This window comes from Macrobrachium nipponense, chromosome 25 (assembly GCF_015104395.2).
Source record: "Macrobrachium nipponense isolate FS-2020 chromosome 25, ASM1510439v2, whole genome shotgun sequence".
Classification (NCBI taxonomy): domain Eukaryota; kingdom Metazoa; phylum Arthropoda; class Malacostraca; order Decapoda; family Palaemonidae; genus Macrobrachium; species Macrobrachium nipponense.
In genome coordinates this window covers 32,870,117-32,888,476 of record NC_087214.1, presented here as the reverse complement: position 1 = coordinate 32,888,476, position 18,360 = coordinate 32,870,117, and the positions used below count along the sequence as shown (strand labels likewise).

The 18,360-nt window shown below is 39.0% G+C and overlaps 1 protein-coding gene across 2 annotated transcripts in view; it reads right to left on the bottom strand.

The window, feature by feature from the left end:
* Positions 1 to 6,462: 6,462 nt before the first annotated feature.
* The window catches only part of LOC135199318 (N-alpha-acetyltransferase 25, NatB auxiliary subunit-like), a 71,019-nt gene continuing 59,121 nt past the window's right edge, over positions 6,463 to 18,360 (bottom strand). For both annotated transcript variants that reach the window (XM_064227230.1, XM_064227231.1), the window contains 8 exons: positions 16,015 to 16,184; positions 15,700 to 15,843; positions 14,677 to 14,810; positions 14,158 to 14,310; positions 13,319 to 13,439; positions 12,651 to 12,774; positions 9,848 to 10,119; positions 6,463 to 6,895 (listed from right to left, as the gene is read on the bottom strand). In XM_064227230.1, the coding sequence (XP_064083300.1) occupies positions 6,614 to 6,895; positions 9,848 to 10,119; positions 12,651 to 12,774; positions 13,319 to 13,439; positions 14,158 to 14,310; positions 14,677 to 14,810; positions 15,700 to 15,843; positions 16,015 to 16,184 (1,400 nt within the window). In that variant the 3' untranslated portion in view covers positions 6,463 to 6,613. The remainder of the gene's footprint in view (positions 6,896 to 9,847; positions 10,120 to 12,650; positions 12,775 to 13,318; positions 13,440 to 14,157; positions 14,311 to 14,676; positions 14,811 to 15,699; positions 15,844 to 16,014; positions 16,185 to 18,360) is intronic.

The window sequence follows — 18,360 nt, the reverse complement described above, 5'->3', positions numbered from 1 at the left end:
ATGAGGTGAAAGTTGTTTGGCGCTTCCACACGCCAGCTTTCAGAATTTTATCCACAGACATGTTCTTCTTAAATGCTAGGGAAGCACTCACACCCCTGATGTCATGAGCTCTAGCTCCCACCTGGCTATCTGACCCTCTGTCTTCTGCAGTATAAGCATTTCTGATTGTCTCCCTTAGCCAAAATGATATTGTATTCTTGGACACTTCCTTCTTGTTCCGTCCTGTACTTACGAACAACCTCTGGCACCCCGGCCTGAGGTGCCTTGTTCTCTTTAAGTACTCCCTTAGTGCCTGACGGGCACAGGAGCATTTCAGCTTTGTCGTTGTCTACAAAGTCTGCCAAGGAAGGTATGGTAAAGGAGTCGAATCTGCCGTCTACTATTGTTGGATTTTGGGTCTTTGCCACGAATTCTGGACAAACTCACACACCATTGATCTCCAACCTCTCGAGTGCTTTATGAGATATGATAGGCCATGTAGCTCCCCCACCCTTTGGTTGAAGCCAGGGCCAAAAAGAAGACTGTCTTCAGGGTCAGGCTCCTATCCGTGGACTGCCTTAGTGGTTCGTAAGGGGGTTTTGTCAGACTACTCAGTACCTTGGTCAGATCCCAATCTGGGTTTTTAGCTCCTTTGGTGGGCATGACTGTTCAAAGCTCCTCATCAGCCATGGCAACTCCCATGAAGACGATATGTCCACTCCTTTCATTCGTAAGACTGAGGCTAGAGCAGCCCTGTACCCCTTCACGCAGATACAGACATATCTTTTTCTGTTCTGAGATATATCAGAAAGTCTGCTAACTGCTGAATAGTGGTACCGAGTGGAGACACGTTCCCCCTCTACGACACCAATCACAGTATGCTGACCACTTCCTTGGTATACTGTCGCAGATGATTTTCTGATATTACCTGCCATCTGAGTTGCTGCTTTCTGCGAAAACCCTCGCTCTCGGTGGAGATACTTGACAGTCTCCACCCGTGCAGCGATAGGGACTTACACCGACTGGTGGTACCTCTCCACGTGAGGCTGACACAGAAGGTTGCTCCATGGAGGTAACTCTCTTGGCACATCACTAGGAGTTCCAGTAGGTCTGGAAACCACTCTGCTTTCGGCCATAACGGGGCTACCAGGGTCATCTTGAGGTTCTGAGACCGCATTACCCTGTTCAGAACCTGACGGATTAGACAAAATGGAGAAAATGCGTACACGTCCAGATTGTCCCAGGGGTGTTGTAGCGCATCTTCTGCTGCTGCCTCTGCTGTGCCGCCGGGACTACTGAACAATACACTTCCAACTTTTTGTGTACCTGGTTGCGAATAGGTCTATGATCGGTCCTTCCCACAACATGAGCATCCTGTCCACTACCTGTTGGTGTAGGACCAACTCCGTTCCCAGAATCTGATCCCTGCGGCTCAACTTGTCGGCCACTATGTTTCTTTTTCCCGGAATATACCTGGCCTTGATGTCTACCAGGTTCTCTATAGCCCACTGGTGAAGTTGAACTGTCATCACATGTAACTGCCGAGAAACTAGGCCTCCTTGCTTGTTTATATAAGCTACTACTGTGGTGTTGTCTGACATCAATACCACCGAGTGTCCCTTTACTCTCTCCCTGAATTCTTGTAGAGCCAGGAAAGCTGCTTTCAACTCCAGCACGTTTATATGGAGTTCTCTGTCCTTGCAACTCCATTTTGCTGACACCATCAACTCCTCCATATGGGCTCCCCAGCCTTCTAGTGATGCATCCGAGAACAGCAAGAGGTCTGGGGAGGATTGTTGAAGGGGGACACCCCCACCTGTCAGATTGTCGTCGTCCCACCCCCACCACCACAGCAAGTCTTTCCTCACTTCTGCCGACAAGGGAATTTGCTCGTACGGGTGATCTACTGTTGGTGACCCAAAACTCCTTCATCCTCCATTGTAGGGCCCGAAGGTGTAGCCTTCCTTGTGGTACTAGCTTCTCCAGGGAGGTTAGGATTCCAGCACCACCTGCCACTGTCTTGCTGGCGGTGTGTCTGCTTTCCCAGAAAGGCATTCACCACTTGTTTGCATTTCTGTACTCTTTGGTCTGTCGGGAATGACTTTGGCTTGTGTTGTGTCTATCACCATTCCCAGATATTCCAAACGTTGACTTGGATCCAGCTGCGACTTCTGCTGATTCACCACAATACCTAGGCTGTGACAAAGCTGCAGGAGGGCCCGCCCTGTCCCTGAGTAATTTCTCCCTGGACTTTGCTATCACCAGCCAATCGTCCAGATATCTTATCAGCCTGATCCCCTGAGCGTGCGCACCCCATGCCGACACGAGGGTGAACACTCTTGTAAATTAAAAACTTGAGAGACGTTGCAATCGAAGCACAGGACCTTGAACTCGAAAGCTTTCCCTGCAAGACTGAAGCGGAGAAATTTCCTTGAAGACTGATGGACTGGTATCTGAAAGTATGCGTCCTTTAGATCGACTGTCAGCATAAAGTCTCCGATTCTGACTGCTTGTAGAACCGTTTTCGGAGTTTCCCATCTTGAAACTGGTTTTCCTTATAAACAGATTCAGCGTTGACAGGTCATTACTGTCCTCCATCCCCGTTGGCTTGGGGGTACCAGAAAATCCTGCGTAGAAGCCTTTTGTCGGACTGCATACTTGTTGCACAGCTCCTTTTTCCATCATCTTCTTCACTTCGTCCTGCAGAATAGTGGCCTTCTGAGATTTGTGGGCATAAGTGACGTGGGGTAATGGTTGATCTGTCAGGGGCGGGGTTACCTCGAACGGAATCAAATACCCGATCCTGAGAACATCCACCACCCACTGCTCTGCCCCTAGTTCCTGCCACACCTTCCAGTGATTTGCAGGCAAACCCACCCCCCACTGGTGTGGCGATTGATGGGAGGCGCCCCATCCTATCTTCTTGAGCCTCCCCCCTCCCCTATTGCAACCCCTTTCCTCTGTTGTTTCTATTGAAAGGGACGAGTGTATCCTCTTTGGGGAGAGGGTCTTGTGACTCTATTAGGGATGCTATGTCTCACTGGTTTCTTTCGAGACTCTGCTGTTGTCTTCCCTCCAAAGGAATAGTTTTGACTGTTAGAGGTTTCAATAACTGCCTGTTTGCACCAACCTATCGTTAGTGTCCCCATCCTTCTTCTATCTATCGCTTCTTCCAGTATGACCTCTGGCAACAGTAGTAGCGATTCCAAGATAATCCCCATTCCACATTGCTAACAGGGAGGATCCAAATCCACATTGCGGCTTAGGTCTAGCCAATGCTGCATCTCTCCTCATTAGCAGGATATTTGCCCAAACATTTGAACTTACGTTTGTCAAGTACGCAATCGCCTTGGACCCTGACTGTAGTAATCTAATGAACAATGGTTCATCTACTACTTTCCTGTTGCTTCCGAGGATGCAATTTTCGCCACTGCTGTTGACCAAAGGTCTAACCAGGACGCAGCCTGAAAGACAGAAGAAGCTGTTGCTTCTAACGTGGCAGCCTCTTGGTACGTCATCGAAGGGCACTCCATTTTACCTGATCCAAGGTTAATCCAGGCCTTAACCTTACAACATTAGGGTTCATTTGTCTAGACAGCAAAGGGACCTTCGGTGTCGTATAATATTTCCTTTGCTTTATCATTGGAGGGGGAATAAATTTAAATGATCTATTAGATCTTAAGGAATTATCCCTCCCTGCAATCTTTGCGTTTACGTGTTGCAAGACCGATTCCGCATGACTCGAACAAGGCAATTCATACGACACCTTGTATCCCTCTTTAGTCCAAACGCCATGTCAATTCCAGGAGGAAGCTACTGGCCGGTGTTTCTGTCTTCTCCGAAAGGCTATTGAATTGACGAACTCAAATCAATAACCTCTGCATACGAGGCCAGAAACTCTTGGTTTTCTCCTTCCTCCGGCTCTTAGTGTACCACTCTCCGTCACGAGAGATGTTGTCTCGCCTCTATCTTCTGACAGACTGGCCCGGAATTCCACGGCCGCCTGCCCCTACGGCCGCGGCCTCTTTGATCTTTGCTGGCCGCTGTTGGCTCGATCCCAGATAGTCAGCAGGGGGAACAGAGAACGTCTCACTCTTTCTCTGCTCACGGATCTAGAGCGAGAATCTCGTCTAGATCTCCAAGATGAAGGCTCCCTTAAGACAGAGGTAAGTTCGTCTTTATTAGCATTGGCATCGTTTTCGAGCGTCGGCGAGCCCGGCCTCGGCCACCTTCCACTATCCAGACGGACACTGCCTTCCACGAACGTATCCGCCGAGGTTGCCAACTCTCTATTTTTTGTACTTTTAATAGGAGCCTTATCGTCCTTCGTACGTATTTTGAACGGCCTTACGGGCGAAACTGGGATCTGCATTCCATCCTCTGCTGCACTTTCGCCGCCAACGTCGATTTTACCAGAGGTATCGCGTTTTTGCGATCCGAACTGGCAACTCCGCCTCGGCCGCTAGCTCGCCGGCCGGCCGTCACTCTCTCGCTTGTTCGGACTCTTGCGAACGGCTTCGTCTGGCAACCTTGTGCTTAATAGCCACTGATTTTCCGACCTTCTTGCTGACTTGGAAATGACAGTCTTCGTCCGAAGGAGAGGAAGAATTGATTCTTCTCCTCTTGGCTCGAGGATCCGCTAGGAACTCCCGAATCCTCCTCCAACGCTTTGACTGGCGCTCGCCGTGACGTTATCGGACTTAGCGATGACGCCGAACTAGAGGAAGAAGACGAAGAAGGCGAATCACACTTTTCTTTTTTGTCTCTCTTATTCATTCTCTCCTCTATATCCTGTAACTTCTGCATTACAGTTTGCATTGACGGATCAGAAGGCGTATTAGCGTCTGGGTGCAGCGAAAAAAAAAAAAGGAGAGAATCGGTCTTGTGTGACGTCATCACGCCTGCCATCTCAGAGTGTGACGTATGTTGTGACGTCATCGCTCTCGTAGGGAGAGACTGAGAGGTTCTGCTGGTAACCGCACGTTTGCTGCCAAAATTACCTCCCACGTTCTGCATCGCTGTAAATACTGAGTGGGATGGAGAAGCAGCGGCATTAATTCCATAAATTGCAAGCCCGGGGGATGAGGAACATTCAGCGCTGCCGGACCCTGCTGGAACCGTGACGTCATATAATGCGCAAGCAGACCATCCAAGGTTTTTGGTACGCCTGGTCAGGCCTAGCGCCTACCACGTACCATCTAACCTATGCGCTTGCGTAGCAGGAGCCTGGAACAAAGATGGCGGATCTCCCCCTCTACTTGCTGGGAACAAAGGAGAGTGCAAATTATTCATAAAATTACCCAAGGCCCCCCCCTCCTGACGTTTCCGATACAGAACCGCTAGGAGAAACCGAAGGGGTATGAGACAATTCAAAAGCAGGTGGAGAAACATATGGAGCAGCCTGGTTTATTACCGATACAAAAGAAGCCGGTAAGGTTTGGTCATCCAAAGATGGCGTACACCCCCCTTTCTTTTGTATTGGCTTTTCCCATAGAACTTCTTCCACTGTTCCACCGACCAACCGCGACAAACAGAACACGGATTAGTAACCGTACATACGTTTTCCCTGCACCTACTACACGTTGGATGAGGATCCGTCGACACCGAGGTTAGGAACCTAGAACAAGGGAAGCCACTGACCTCCTGGGCATTTCCTTTGCCTCCTCTTCGAAGCGGTAGACGATCCCGATGTTGAGGCAAAATTCTCCATCATCCACGTATAACACTCTTACCACACACTGATCACACTTGGAGAAAGAAAAGGAATGAAAAATAAAAAATGAAATGGATAAAGAACGGGCAAACTGAAAAAAACCGGCTTTAAATGAGATAGACAGTAACACGTCTTATCTTAAAGGCGGTAGGAAAATAACTGATGGGTCACAGGTAGCCGTGGGCATTCTGGGTATACATGCCCCGTGACCTGGTATAGATGCCATTAGTCCCTGGATCCTCACAAGTGTAATTTAATATTCTACCGGTTTTTCCAGCTTGGCGCTAGTAAATCCTAATGTTAAGACCGAAGGTTTGTTTCGTGTATGAACAATGACATTTTTAGCTACGATGCTAATCTTTTAATAAGTGAAGAAGTCAAGTTATACAATACTGGGTTTGTCACTTAATTGGGAGGTTGACCTTCAGTGATTATCAAACAATCTTGGGGCTTGTGACTGACTATCCATAGCAACTTGTACTATACAGAGGCCAGACGATTTAAGCAACAGATCCCAGGAGTGGCCAAAAAGCCACTTTGAATGCCAATCTGCAATTGTCCTGAAAGGTCTTATAAATCTGAAATGCTGCACCTGCCACAATTAAGAGATCTATTAAACTTAAATTGGAATAAATGTTGAAATCAATCACACTGAAAAGGTAAAGCATAGAAAGATTTACAACCAAATTATATTAGTAAGAAACAAAATCATTTTCTACAAAATGCATATAGTATCTTTCACACACTCAAAAGGAAACAAAGACACAATCTAAATCATATATTTTCATTATAAACAAGTGTAATAATGATTACTTACGGTCTGAAAACGAGACCAATAATGTAATTTTTTAAAATGACCAGCCGAGCGTCACCAAAGAAAGCTCGGCTGGACATCTTTTGGAGATAAAAAAATATTCAACATTAGAGTTTAAGAGATGACACATACTTAACTTTATTGCTTATAGAAAATGAAAGATTTCCTAAGCTTTTAATAAAACTTTGCTCTATTTTTTCGCACACTTGTTTGGCATCTTCGTGACTCGTTAGAGGAGACGATATTTCCACAGAGGAGTAACCCTTTTGGCTGTTCTCCTCCGCACACGATTTGACCTCCTTGCACTTGTCACTGATGGCCTTCTCAAATTTCTGAAGATCGCCAGACAGGGATGTGATGTAGTTCATGAATTGAGGAACCACCTCCGGCTGTTGCAATGGAAAGGAAAGCTCATTATTACCCAACCCCGACTTGCAGTCAACTCTTACGGCTGGCCCCCAAAAGTATTATGTATTCACATCTTTAGCTACACATGTGTACTACTATAATAAAATAGAAATAAAACTAAATAGCAACCCATAATGCAGTAAACTGAAATACTTTCTTCTTTCTTTAAATCCTCAGCTGAAAACCTTAATGAAATAAAGTTAAAAACTCTAATGCCACAAGAAGGCTCCAAAGGAAAATCAGCCTGCAGAGGGCCACAAGTTATAGCAAAAGGTGGCATATAGATAAAGATGAGGGCATAGAAAATAAAATGTATACAACTGAAATGCAATCTTGGAGTGTTCTCTTGCAATATTAATAAACTGTTTGGTATACATTCCAAAACTGTAAACATGCTGAGTGTGATTAAAAACCAAATGAAATCTTAACTAGTAGAAAATAAATTTCCAAATTCCTTTTACCATCTGTATTTTCTCCATTATTCATCCAGCCTCTTTTCAAGAGGTATGATTTATTATAAGGCTCAAGTCCAACAATATTTTCTCTGGCCTACCAAAAAGATTTGGGATTTAACCCTAAGAATAATCATTATTTACAGGTAAGGTAACAATATCACAATAAAAACTGTCTGATAACAATAAAAAGTCTGTAATATTTCATGAGTGTGAGAGGCAAATATGACAAAAAAAAAAAAAAAAAAAAAAAAAAAAAAAAAAAAAAATTATACAGTAGACAGTACAATATGTTCTTGAACATCAGGGGTTTATGTCTTTCCAGCTGTAACCCGTAACATTAGTTGAGTAAAATTTGTTCTCTTCTGATAACAGATCTCTTCTTTCTGTATTTCCTATTAAATTCTGTACCTTCCTTTAAATGAACACCGTAATATTCTTTGGAAGCTTGAATTTCAAGCCGATGGCCCCTCTAGTGGGTTTGTTCCTTATGAGTAGGTTCCATCTTTTGAATATAATAATATGATTTAGTGCTCATTACTATTACAATAATAATATCTATATCTGAAGACATACAAAGCTAACAAATGTTTGTGCATATACACACTTTCAGTGTGTGTATATATATAAAAAAAATTCTTACACAGGCAAACTAAGTTAAAAAGAAAAAAAATTGTCCCGCATGAATTTCGTGAAAATATTGAGTCAAGAGAAAAAAACATTCTGGAAGTTTATGAACCATCCCTGAATAATGTACTTAGGATGGTAAAAATATAGTATATCTGCCAGAACAATATATGAGAGCAATACTACTCCTGAATGTTTTAAAAATGGTGTATAAATACAAAAAATAGTAAGGAGAACTAAAGTAATTTGGAATTAGTTCTGTTCACAAAGTCAGCAAAGTGTAATTCCCAATGAAATATAAATGCCACAGCAAGTAAAGAGAAGAGTACTAAAGAAAAAAACCCTGACAGGACACTTGGCAAAATTCTATCACCTTTATTACTAAAAATAAAATTTTAGTATCGAGTGAAATGCAATGATTATAATGCACGAATGGTACTCTTTTATATATATATATATATAATATATATATATATATATATATATATATATATATATATATATATATATATATATATATAAAGATTAACCTATTCAAACCAATGAACCACATTTCTGTTCCTATGGGAATGGAATATAAAATTTAGGACAGGGTAAGTGTGGGGACCTATGACGTCATTCAGCTCTGAAAGAGAAATTTAATGAGTAAAGGAGGCTTTATAAGTGTAAAAGGAAGAATACTTTGCAGTTGCACATTGAAGCTGTATTGTTAGGAGAGGTCCAGGATGAAGGAGTTGCAACTAGAGGCCAAAGGAATATTGCTCTGAACCTTGACCCTTAATGGAGGGCCATCATCATATGAGAATCTATAAGAGGTTTTGTGTGATGGATGGGCTAACTCATAAAAATATTAATATTATGTGCCATACGATTTGAATGAATTTAGCAGGTTAAGATGTTCACATCACCACAATGATCCATAAATGACTAATGGCAACTGTAGTTGCTCGGCACAGGACAGAGGGCGACCAGTATGCCTTGCAACTTGATTGAGGAAATGTATTGCCCCTCTCCATCTCATGATGTCTTTTTATATTTATTTGCTCATAAACATACATACGCAGGGCAATCTTAATTTAGCAAAAAAAAAAAAAAAAAAAAAAAAAAGGTGCGAAGAAATATTAGAAAAAACAAGTATATCTCAAAAAAGTTATTGCATCTCCCCATCTCAGTAAATCTTGTAAATATTTTACTATAAATATAGAACTCAGTTTGTTACTCATTTTAGTTTTCATCTGTTTTGATACTGTGTGAGGTGTAATTATAATGTTACAAAATAAAATTAATTGGTAGAATAAACACATGTAACTTAGTAAAATTTATGAGTATCTTCAAACGAGGCCCAGCACAGGGTTGTAAATAGTCATTTTCAACTTTCCGTGGACAGTACACACAAATTTTTATAATTTCTTTTCTTACACCGTGTGCATTTGCATACCCTCCTCTTTCCATTGATGTGTTTTCTTAAATTGGCCAACTTTAAACTTTGTCTGGTCTGTGGGTGAGCTTAATATATATTTAGCCTGTCCCTTAAGGGTTAAGTAATGCATAAGTGCACCATGTGAGATGCGCAGATAGCACTACCACCGATGAGGATGTTCGTGTTCGGCCAGCCTAAGGATTAATTTCATTACATCAGCGATGGAAATTGGAAGAGGACAAAGTAGGGCAACTAGGTAGGAAGGGCTTTAAAGGAATAAATTATAAGACATTTAATGCAGCTAATATGGAATATAATACTTATACTTGACATTCAAACCATAGCCATCTATACAAGGCTTCCCTGCAAACAAAAATGATTAATATTCAGCAAACTTCCTACCCGCTAAAAATTGAAAATACTCTGAAACTTACCATAGTAACAGATTCTTTACTCTTTTTATTCTTCTTGGAAACGGCAGCTTTGATAGGTTTTAAGATAACGAAACAGCATCCTAGGAGCACGGCAACGAGGCCTATAGTTTGAGAGAGGTGGTGGAGGTGTGCTAGGGCTGGGGGATTCACACCTGGACAGACTCTGGGGGTGCTCGTCTCTAAGGACTCTAGGTCCTGCAAGTGTAACGCTATCAAATCTTCAATCTCTTCCCTGGCTTGTTTTATGCTTTCTCCTGAACAGTTCTCGATCCCTGTGGATGGTTAATAAAGCTTCTGAGACAAGATTTTTTACAATAAAAACACTTTTATACAAACCCAACAATCATAAATACAGTCAACCCTTGGTTTTTGCAGGGAATAGAGACCACAAACACCTGCGAACAGCTAAAATCGGCAAATACTTGACAACCCTCCCCTCTCAAAATGCTTAACCCTGAATAGGTGCGACGGGTCGAGCAAGACCCGAGGAGTGTTTAAAAAAAAAATGTTTTTTTACCCATAAATCATCGTCTATCTCGAATCTTGGTGTGATCGATCTGCAAGAGGCTAGAGGAACACACACTACAATCATGCCAAAACCTGCGTTTGCCTTGCCTTTGTCCTTTCCCCTTTTCTGAGTAATAGTTTGTTTTGAACATGTGTGGGATACAAAGGCAAAGTTATCAAGTAGTAATTTCCTGTCTAACACTGTTGACTCTGGGATAGTTTTATATTGTTGGAAACTGTAGACAGATGGTGTGTGTATATTATGCATGCCATTGGTTGTGGCTGAGATGCCTTATATTGCCATTTGGTCCAATTTCCTTCAAATGCCAATTTCTCAGCTTTTGCATTTTTTTTTTTTTTTTTTTTTTAGCTTTTTTCATCAACAATGGCTATTATTATTAATGGCCAGCATATTCTCTGGGCATAGATGTCATCAACTTACTTCTAATGGAATTATAAAGTGATGTTGATGATAATTTAAAGGTTGCTGACACCTCTATGGCAAAAACATCAAGTTTGTGTAACAAAGGGTTGGAGGCCAGTGATGACCTTGAAATTATTACAACACAAGAAGGGGAGGAAGAGAGAGGGTGGGAAGTAGTGGGTCTGTGCCTTTTCTGGTGACAGATTACATGAGCTTATGTCAATAAATCATGACACACTGGAGAGAGAGAGAGAGAGAGAGAGAGAGAGAGAGAGAGAATAACATTTCTGATATGACAGTAAATTACATCTTAGTGCAGATCTTTTTACATAATTCTGTTCTAGGATAATATGAGTTTATTCTATTAAAATATTAGCACTTCCTATTTCATTTAGGTACCAATTTTTTTTTGAAATTTTGACAATTTTTTTGGCCAAAAAACAAACTTTTTTTTTTTTCTTTTTTGATTTTGACCTCTATGGGTCCGAAACCTTTTCTGGCAGTCACTTATTGTTAATAGTAGTTTTAGGAAGGATTCTCTCAATTTTTGTGTGTATATAGCGTATTTTGTATTTTTTTAAAAATATTTTCATAAATTATTGTTTGAGAGAGAGAGAGAGAGAGAGAGAGAGAGAGAGAGAGAAGAGAGAGAGAGAGACCGAGATGAGAGAGAGAGAGAGGGGGGGGGGGGGGAGAGAATAAAATTTCTGATATAACAGTAAATTACATCTTAGTGCAGATCTTTTTACATAATTCCATTCTATGATAATATGAGTTTACTCTATAAAAAAAAATAGCCACTTCCCATTTCATTTAGGTACCAAAAAAATTTGTGAATTTTTTTATTTTTTTTTTGCCAAAAAACCTACCCTTTTTTTCTCTTTTCAGATTCTGACCTCTATGGGTCAGACACCTTTTCTTGCAGTCACATATTGTAAATAGTAGTTTTAGGGAAGATTGCCTCAATTTCTGTGTGTATATAGCATATTTTGCATTTTTGGTAAATATATTCATAAATTATTTTTTTGTAGTATACTTAAATATTTGTAATAAATATTTAATTTGTAGATGGGCATGATTTATCTTCTCAGTAATGTTCAGCAATGGTGAAATTGATTTTAGAAATTAAAATGTACAGCATAGCTACAGTTCTTGAATTTTCACAAATTTTTCTGGGCGCTCGGGTCGAGCTCGACCCCACACACCTATAAAGGGGTACCAAAATAGCGAAACCTATTTAAAACTGGATTATTTGAATAGTTCAAAAACTAGACCCCCACTAAAAACATTTATAACTGCTTATTCTAATACTTCAAACACCAAATGAATAGTACCTTAAACTATCACCCTACACAGAATATCCCTTAAACCATCATCGAAAACACTTTGACCCTCAGTGGACAGAGATGCTCACAAGTAGCAATAACAGGTTTTGGGTTGTGGACAGTCACTCATGATGAGTAACAATATTACGCGCCATCAATTTGGGGGAATCAGGCAGGAAAGAGGTACCATTACTTTTATAGCCCACAAATTCACTGATGGCAACTTCTATACTGACTAAAATCAACTGAAATCCAAAATAGTTATTGCTTCTTCATTCTTGGTAAATTTACATAAATATTTTATTATAATATATGACTAATTGGTCCATAATAATTCATGATATCTATACAGAAACAGAGGAATGGGGGAATGGAGGCTAAGGACATTAACATGGGATTACCTCAAACAAGTCTTCAACAATTAAATAATGAAAAACAATTATGTACGTAAGGTTTAACCTTTAGGCAGACTCCAATGAAAAGCAAAATAAACTGCCTTCTGCAAGACCTTAACTGTAACGGAACAGTCACAGGCACACATACATACCAACTGAACTCTGGGTGCAGGAGTGGACTTGTTGTAAAATATGTGAATGTCTGACTAGGACTGGAATATAATTTCTGGATGTGTAGAGGTATATTCTGGACGGATCTGGACCTTGCAGTGGTAGCTGAAACAAAGGGTAAGAAACCTTATTGAAAATTCATTCCTACGAGGCAAGAAAGTTTTCCCTGTCACTGCAATTCCTTGTGCATGTGATGATAATTTGTTTGAAGTTCAATACGATAACCGTGTTTTAGCAGATAACTTAAAAATTCCGCAAGACAGTATAATCTGACTTAATATTTACACCTACAGTTCGATTAAAAGTTAAGATACATACCAAACTGCATAATTAAAAGACCAAATTAAAAGCATTAAGTACAAAGGTAATACGTACTGAACTAATACCTTTCTATAACTTAATTTAAGTGAAAAAATTATGGAACTAAGAATCAATATAGCATTACCAGTCAATAAATCCCACATTAAATTTAGATATTTATGTAAATATAATATTCTCAATCCTGAATTTCAGAAACATGCTCTAGTAATAAATTCAATGTGAATAACAATCTTTTAATCTTATAAAGTAATTTGTTAATGGACTTCAAATGAGAAAATTTTATGCAAGACAATAGTGTTGCAGCGAATCAAAAGTTGAAAAGTCCCACCTCAGGAGGTTTATTGTTGCTGTATTTGCTACATTCTTCATATTCTTCTTCAAGGCGCTTTGTAAGTTCTACTAGAAGCTGTGCATCACTAGACTGATTAGCTTCACCGTTCATGATTCCACTGTTAATGAGAAAAACTTCACAATCACAAATAAAAAATTATAAGTATTTGCAGGCAAAGCCTATTTAAATCTATTACAGGGTGTTAAATAATTTGTCTGTTTAATCTTTCCAATAATTTGTCTGTTTAATCTTTCCAAGTTATCAAAATGAGTTTATAGCTACAACCATACTGTAGCTGCAGTGAAAAAACCATAGTAATGCTGTTAAATAAGAGTACCCCACCAGTAACAAGAATAAAAGTTTATGATACGATACATTAGACCAGCCATCTATGTAGTGTAGAATTGGACATTTATCAGCCACCTATGTTCTGAAGAATTGGACATTTATCAGTCACCTATGTACTGTAGAATTGGACATTAATCAAGAAAAGAGAAATTTTGAAAAACCCTGACTATTATAAGACTATGAGGAGGAGGAGGAGGAGGAGGAGACAAATATACTGGTCACAGAGAAAGGGTACAAACGAGGACTCAGATCAGGTTGACAATTGAGCAGAAAGTGTAGGAGCTAAACGAGAGCAGAGGCCACTTATCTAACATTAACTTCCAATACAGGGAAACCTAAGGTACAAACACTAGTGCCAAATGACAATTACACTACTGACAATGACAATGATAATGACGATGACATACTGTACACAAGTTTCTGCCTAAAAGGAAGTCTCAAAAAGGTGGATCTATCACTGATGAAAAGTATTAATCAACTGACCATACCTGTTTTCCTTATTGGCTGAAGCTTGGGCATTATTCACCTTTGAATGACCTAGTCTGGACGCTGCACCCACCATTCGTAAAGTGACATTGCGGAGTTTCAACAAAGCAATGTCTGCTTCTGCACTGGCTTTGATGTCATTTTCTTGCAAACACCTGAGGAGATGCAATCTTCCATCATTCTTTTCTTGTGGATGAATATCAGGCTTTCAACCCAGTGCTAAACTACTCTATTTACGTTTTACTTTTTTAAGAAGGTTTTTAGTTATGAAATAGTTTAACTTAAGTGTCAAATCTTGTAGGGTTGATAAGGAGGACTTGTGCCGACATGAGGGACAAAACTTTGAGTAAGACAAAATGAAAAAAGCTGAACAGTTGTGACAAAATCAAGGAGAGACATATGACGAATAAAATTGAAAAAGCATTTAAACTTGTTCCAAAGAGAAGCAGCAAAGAACCCCCATGAACATCAGCGAGTGTGCCATGTAAATTCACTCAACTACCTATAAATATCGATCTCACCTGTGCAGTGGTTCCCAGGTGTTCATAACCCGTAAGTCTCGATTGTCACAGAGTTCTTCCCACTTTGTTTTGTCTGTGGTGGGATCTATATCCATCTGTTGTACAGCTTCTAAAAATTGGCTGTGAGAGCTCACCTGTTGGGACAACATCCAACTGAATACCTGGTCTTACATTGGGTCACATCCAACCTAAGATTATTAATAAACAAATTTCTGAAAGTAAATACAGTGAAGCCCCCGTATTCGTGGACTCACATATTCGAGAATTCCTCTTCAGGCGTTATTCACGGGAAATTAGCAGTATTTTTATATGAAAAATATCCAGAAATTACTGTATTTTCTTATCAACTTCATCATAAAATGCACTTTTTTGATAGTTATTAAAAAAACCAGGAATAAAAATTTTTAGTGGTTTTCTGGAGTTTTAACTTACAAAATACGAGGCAGTTTTAAGCATTTTTAAATGGGTTCCAACAATTTGCGGGGGGTCTGATACACATACCCTCATAGGGGGGTCCACTGTATGCAGTAGTTCATAACAAGTTATACATATTTCTGTGCACTAGGAATCAAGCTAAAGAATTATACCCAAGCCACATTCTAAAATGACAAAATCTTTGTAATTTCAGGTACCAGGTATTTTTGTAGTTAATAGATTGCTGAGGCTTCAATCTCATTCTGTAAACTTAAGAATAAAAGGTCCTTCAGATTAACACAATAATGACAAAATTTATCAAAGAGTATTATCTTTTGAATTACAACCTAAACTTTCATTTACATCATGACTTCAAAATTTAATGCTCTCTGCAACATCAGACAACAGTTTTTTTTTCTTTTTTTTTTGTCAAAGTGGAAATTCTTTTTTTGTTTGGTATCTGTCATTTATTCATTCATTTTCTCCCTTTCAAACAGGGACATTCTATTAAGTGAAAGCTTGCTTTGCAAGACACTGTAAAGGCCTTTCACTTATTCAACCAAGTGTCTGCACATTTTGATAATGACAAAAAGAATAGTAATTACTCACTTCCATAGTTAAATCCAACAACATCTGTTCTGCTGTCAGTATGGCAAAATGGAGGGAATTATTCAATCTTTCACGGAAATCCACAAATTCTGGAATTCTCGTTAAAGATCCATATTTGTATGAAGATATTAATGGATCAGAAGTCTGCAAATAAAGAAATCAACATACTTGGTACAATAAAGACAAATAATATAAAGCACAAATGGGTCTAGACTTATGACATGAACAGATAGCAAAAATACGATAATAATTGGGCAAAAACTGAATCTACAAATAGTATACAAATCAGTAGAGCTAAAACTTGTAAGTCCTTACATCTTTGTAATTGGCCATGAAAAATTTGAGCGTTAATGAGATTATGTCAGTGGTGACAGAGTAATTCGCCGAGTCGACAGACTGCAAAGCCAAAACATGACCTAACGTATCTAGCTGAATGTGTTTTAGATCACACTTTTCATACACAGTCTGCGAGGCATTTGTGGCACCTGTGGAAGAGAAAGTACTAAGCATGAGTCATAGACAATAAAGAGTACAATTACACTGTCATCAGATTTATTCTTTAGTAAACACTTGATGTCACTTACAAGACTACATCAAGGAAAGTAAATACAATACCACCTCAAACCTATGCAAGGTTAGGTTCCAGAACTGCTTGCACAAGGTGAAGTTTCATGTAGGTTTGGTGCAGTCACTTTGTCTGCTAACAAATGCTTATTTCTAGAGTTTTAAACACTAAATATGACCCTAATCATGCTCCCAAAGTATTAAACTAACTTGTAAATTAAATTATTACTGCAATTTCATCTAAAAGTTAATTTAATACATTACCCTTAAAAGAGAAATAAATGGTTGATGTATAAATAGTTACAGTAACAACTACATATGTATGTACATATACAGTTTCATACGTTACTCCTAATTCATGGGATACCATTTTCTTTCTCCCTTCACAAAGTAAAAGACATTTTCTTTGCGTAACTAGGTAAACTTCATACATCAGTTATAATGAAGGTACACAATTCAATAAAATAAAGAAAACGTACGTATGTATGTATGTATGTATGTATGTAATCTTTGCAGAGGGTGAAGGTAAAATTCAATCAATTTAAAATAAAGTAGCGTAAGGGCTAACAACAAACCGAGAGAAAGAGCGAAATACGTACATACATACTTTATGCCCATTTCTCAGAAGTTAAGAAAGTAACTTTCACAAACTCAACCAGAATGAACAATCTCATTTCGTGATCATGGGAGGTCCTGGTGACAAAACACTTTGTGAATTACATACTGCTTTTGTATCATATTTAAAAATTTACATGTATACAAAATTTCTATTCTGATTTTACATTTAAAAGCATGAAAACTAATACTAATTGTAGTACTCCTACTTCAGATATTAAACAGTTTCTGAAGGGATAAGTTTGTGAATGGGTATCACATCTTGTAAAAGTACGTCCAGTAACTGTAGGTGCTGTAATTTCCTTTGTGTTATATTTATGCATGTACAAAAATAAAATAATTGAATTTTTAATACAGATTTTACACATAAAAGGTCTAAAACCTATAAATTTACATAAAAATTAAACATAAATACTTTTGTGAGGTCTTGCAGTTTTCTTGAGGATTCGCAAATGTTTGCGTGTCTGTACATACTCGCTTATGATAAATTAGATAGGTTCCAATGAAAATTTGCACTACTGTAAATTTGCACAACCTAAATAAATAGCTTGAGACACTTGTTACTATAATTGCGAACACTGAATATATAGATGCAGACTAACACTTAAGACAAGGTTGTGAATGAACTGTTTTATGTTCATGAGCACAATAAGACTTGTCACGTTCATCTGACCAAGAACTATTCACTTGGAGTAGGGCTAATTATGTTCAATGAGTTCATAAAAATCAACACATATAGTAACCTGCTTCCTGAGCTCTGAATCGCAGAATAGTGCACTACATTATCTGCAAACTACATAATACTTCCCTATTTCTAAACATTGCTATAATTTAATTATTTACTTACACTTTTGTCTATTTACTAATTAATTTAATTAATTTCTTCTCTTTTAACCCGGGAAATGCGTCAATATCATTTTACAACAGTCCGGTGTTGCGGCTATCTTAACAAAAATGCTCCTCTTCAGAATCTAATACATAATCCTACCAACGGCTTTGTAATTACTTCGTGCATGTGTCAACAAAATATTTTTCCCTCTCTCTCTCTTTGTTATTTTTTTTATAAACCATCAAAGTTACTTTTATTGCGCAGCATGGCATTTTGACCGATGAATAAGTGGTGCGGTAGTACCACAGGTATCGGGTCGGTCAGTTGTCATTCATGGGTGGGGAGGGAGCTGGGTATCACCACGGTCTAGCCTAGACCGTGGGTATCACGGGCTTTGCTGGGCCCATTAGAGAGGATAGCATATTTTTACTCCTTGTTACATTATGATGTTTTATCCTATTTTTTGACAAGTAACCATTACAACTTATTGTACTGTATATCAGAGAGTGTAACAATAATGAAAATTACTTTATATTTTAAAATCCTGAGTATAGAATTTTTTTCTGTTCTCGAGAAATGAATGCTCTTTCTAGTTGCTATAGCAGCATTTACTGTTTACAAATAGTTTATATGCTTCGTAGTTATTTTTTTTA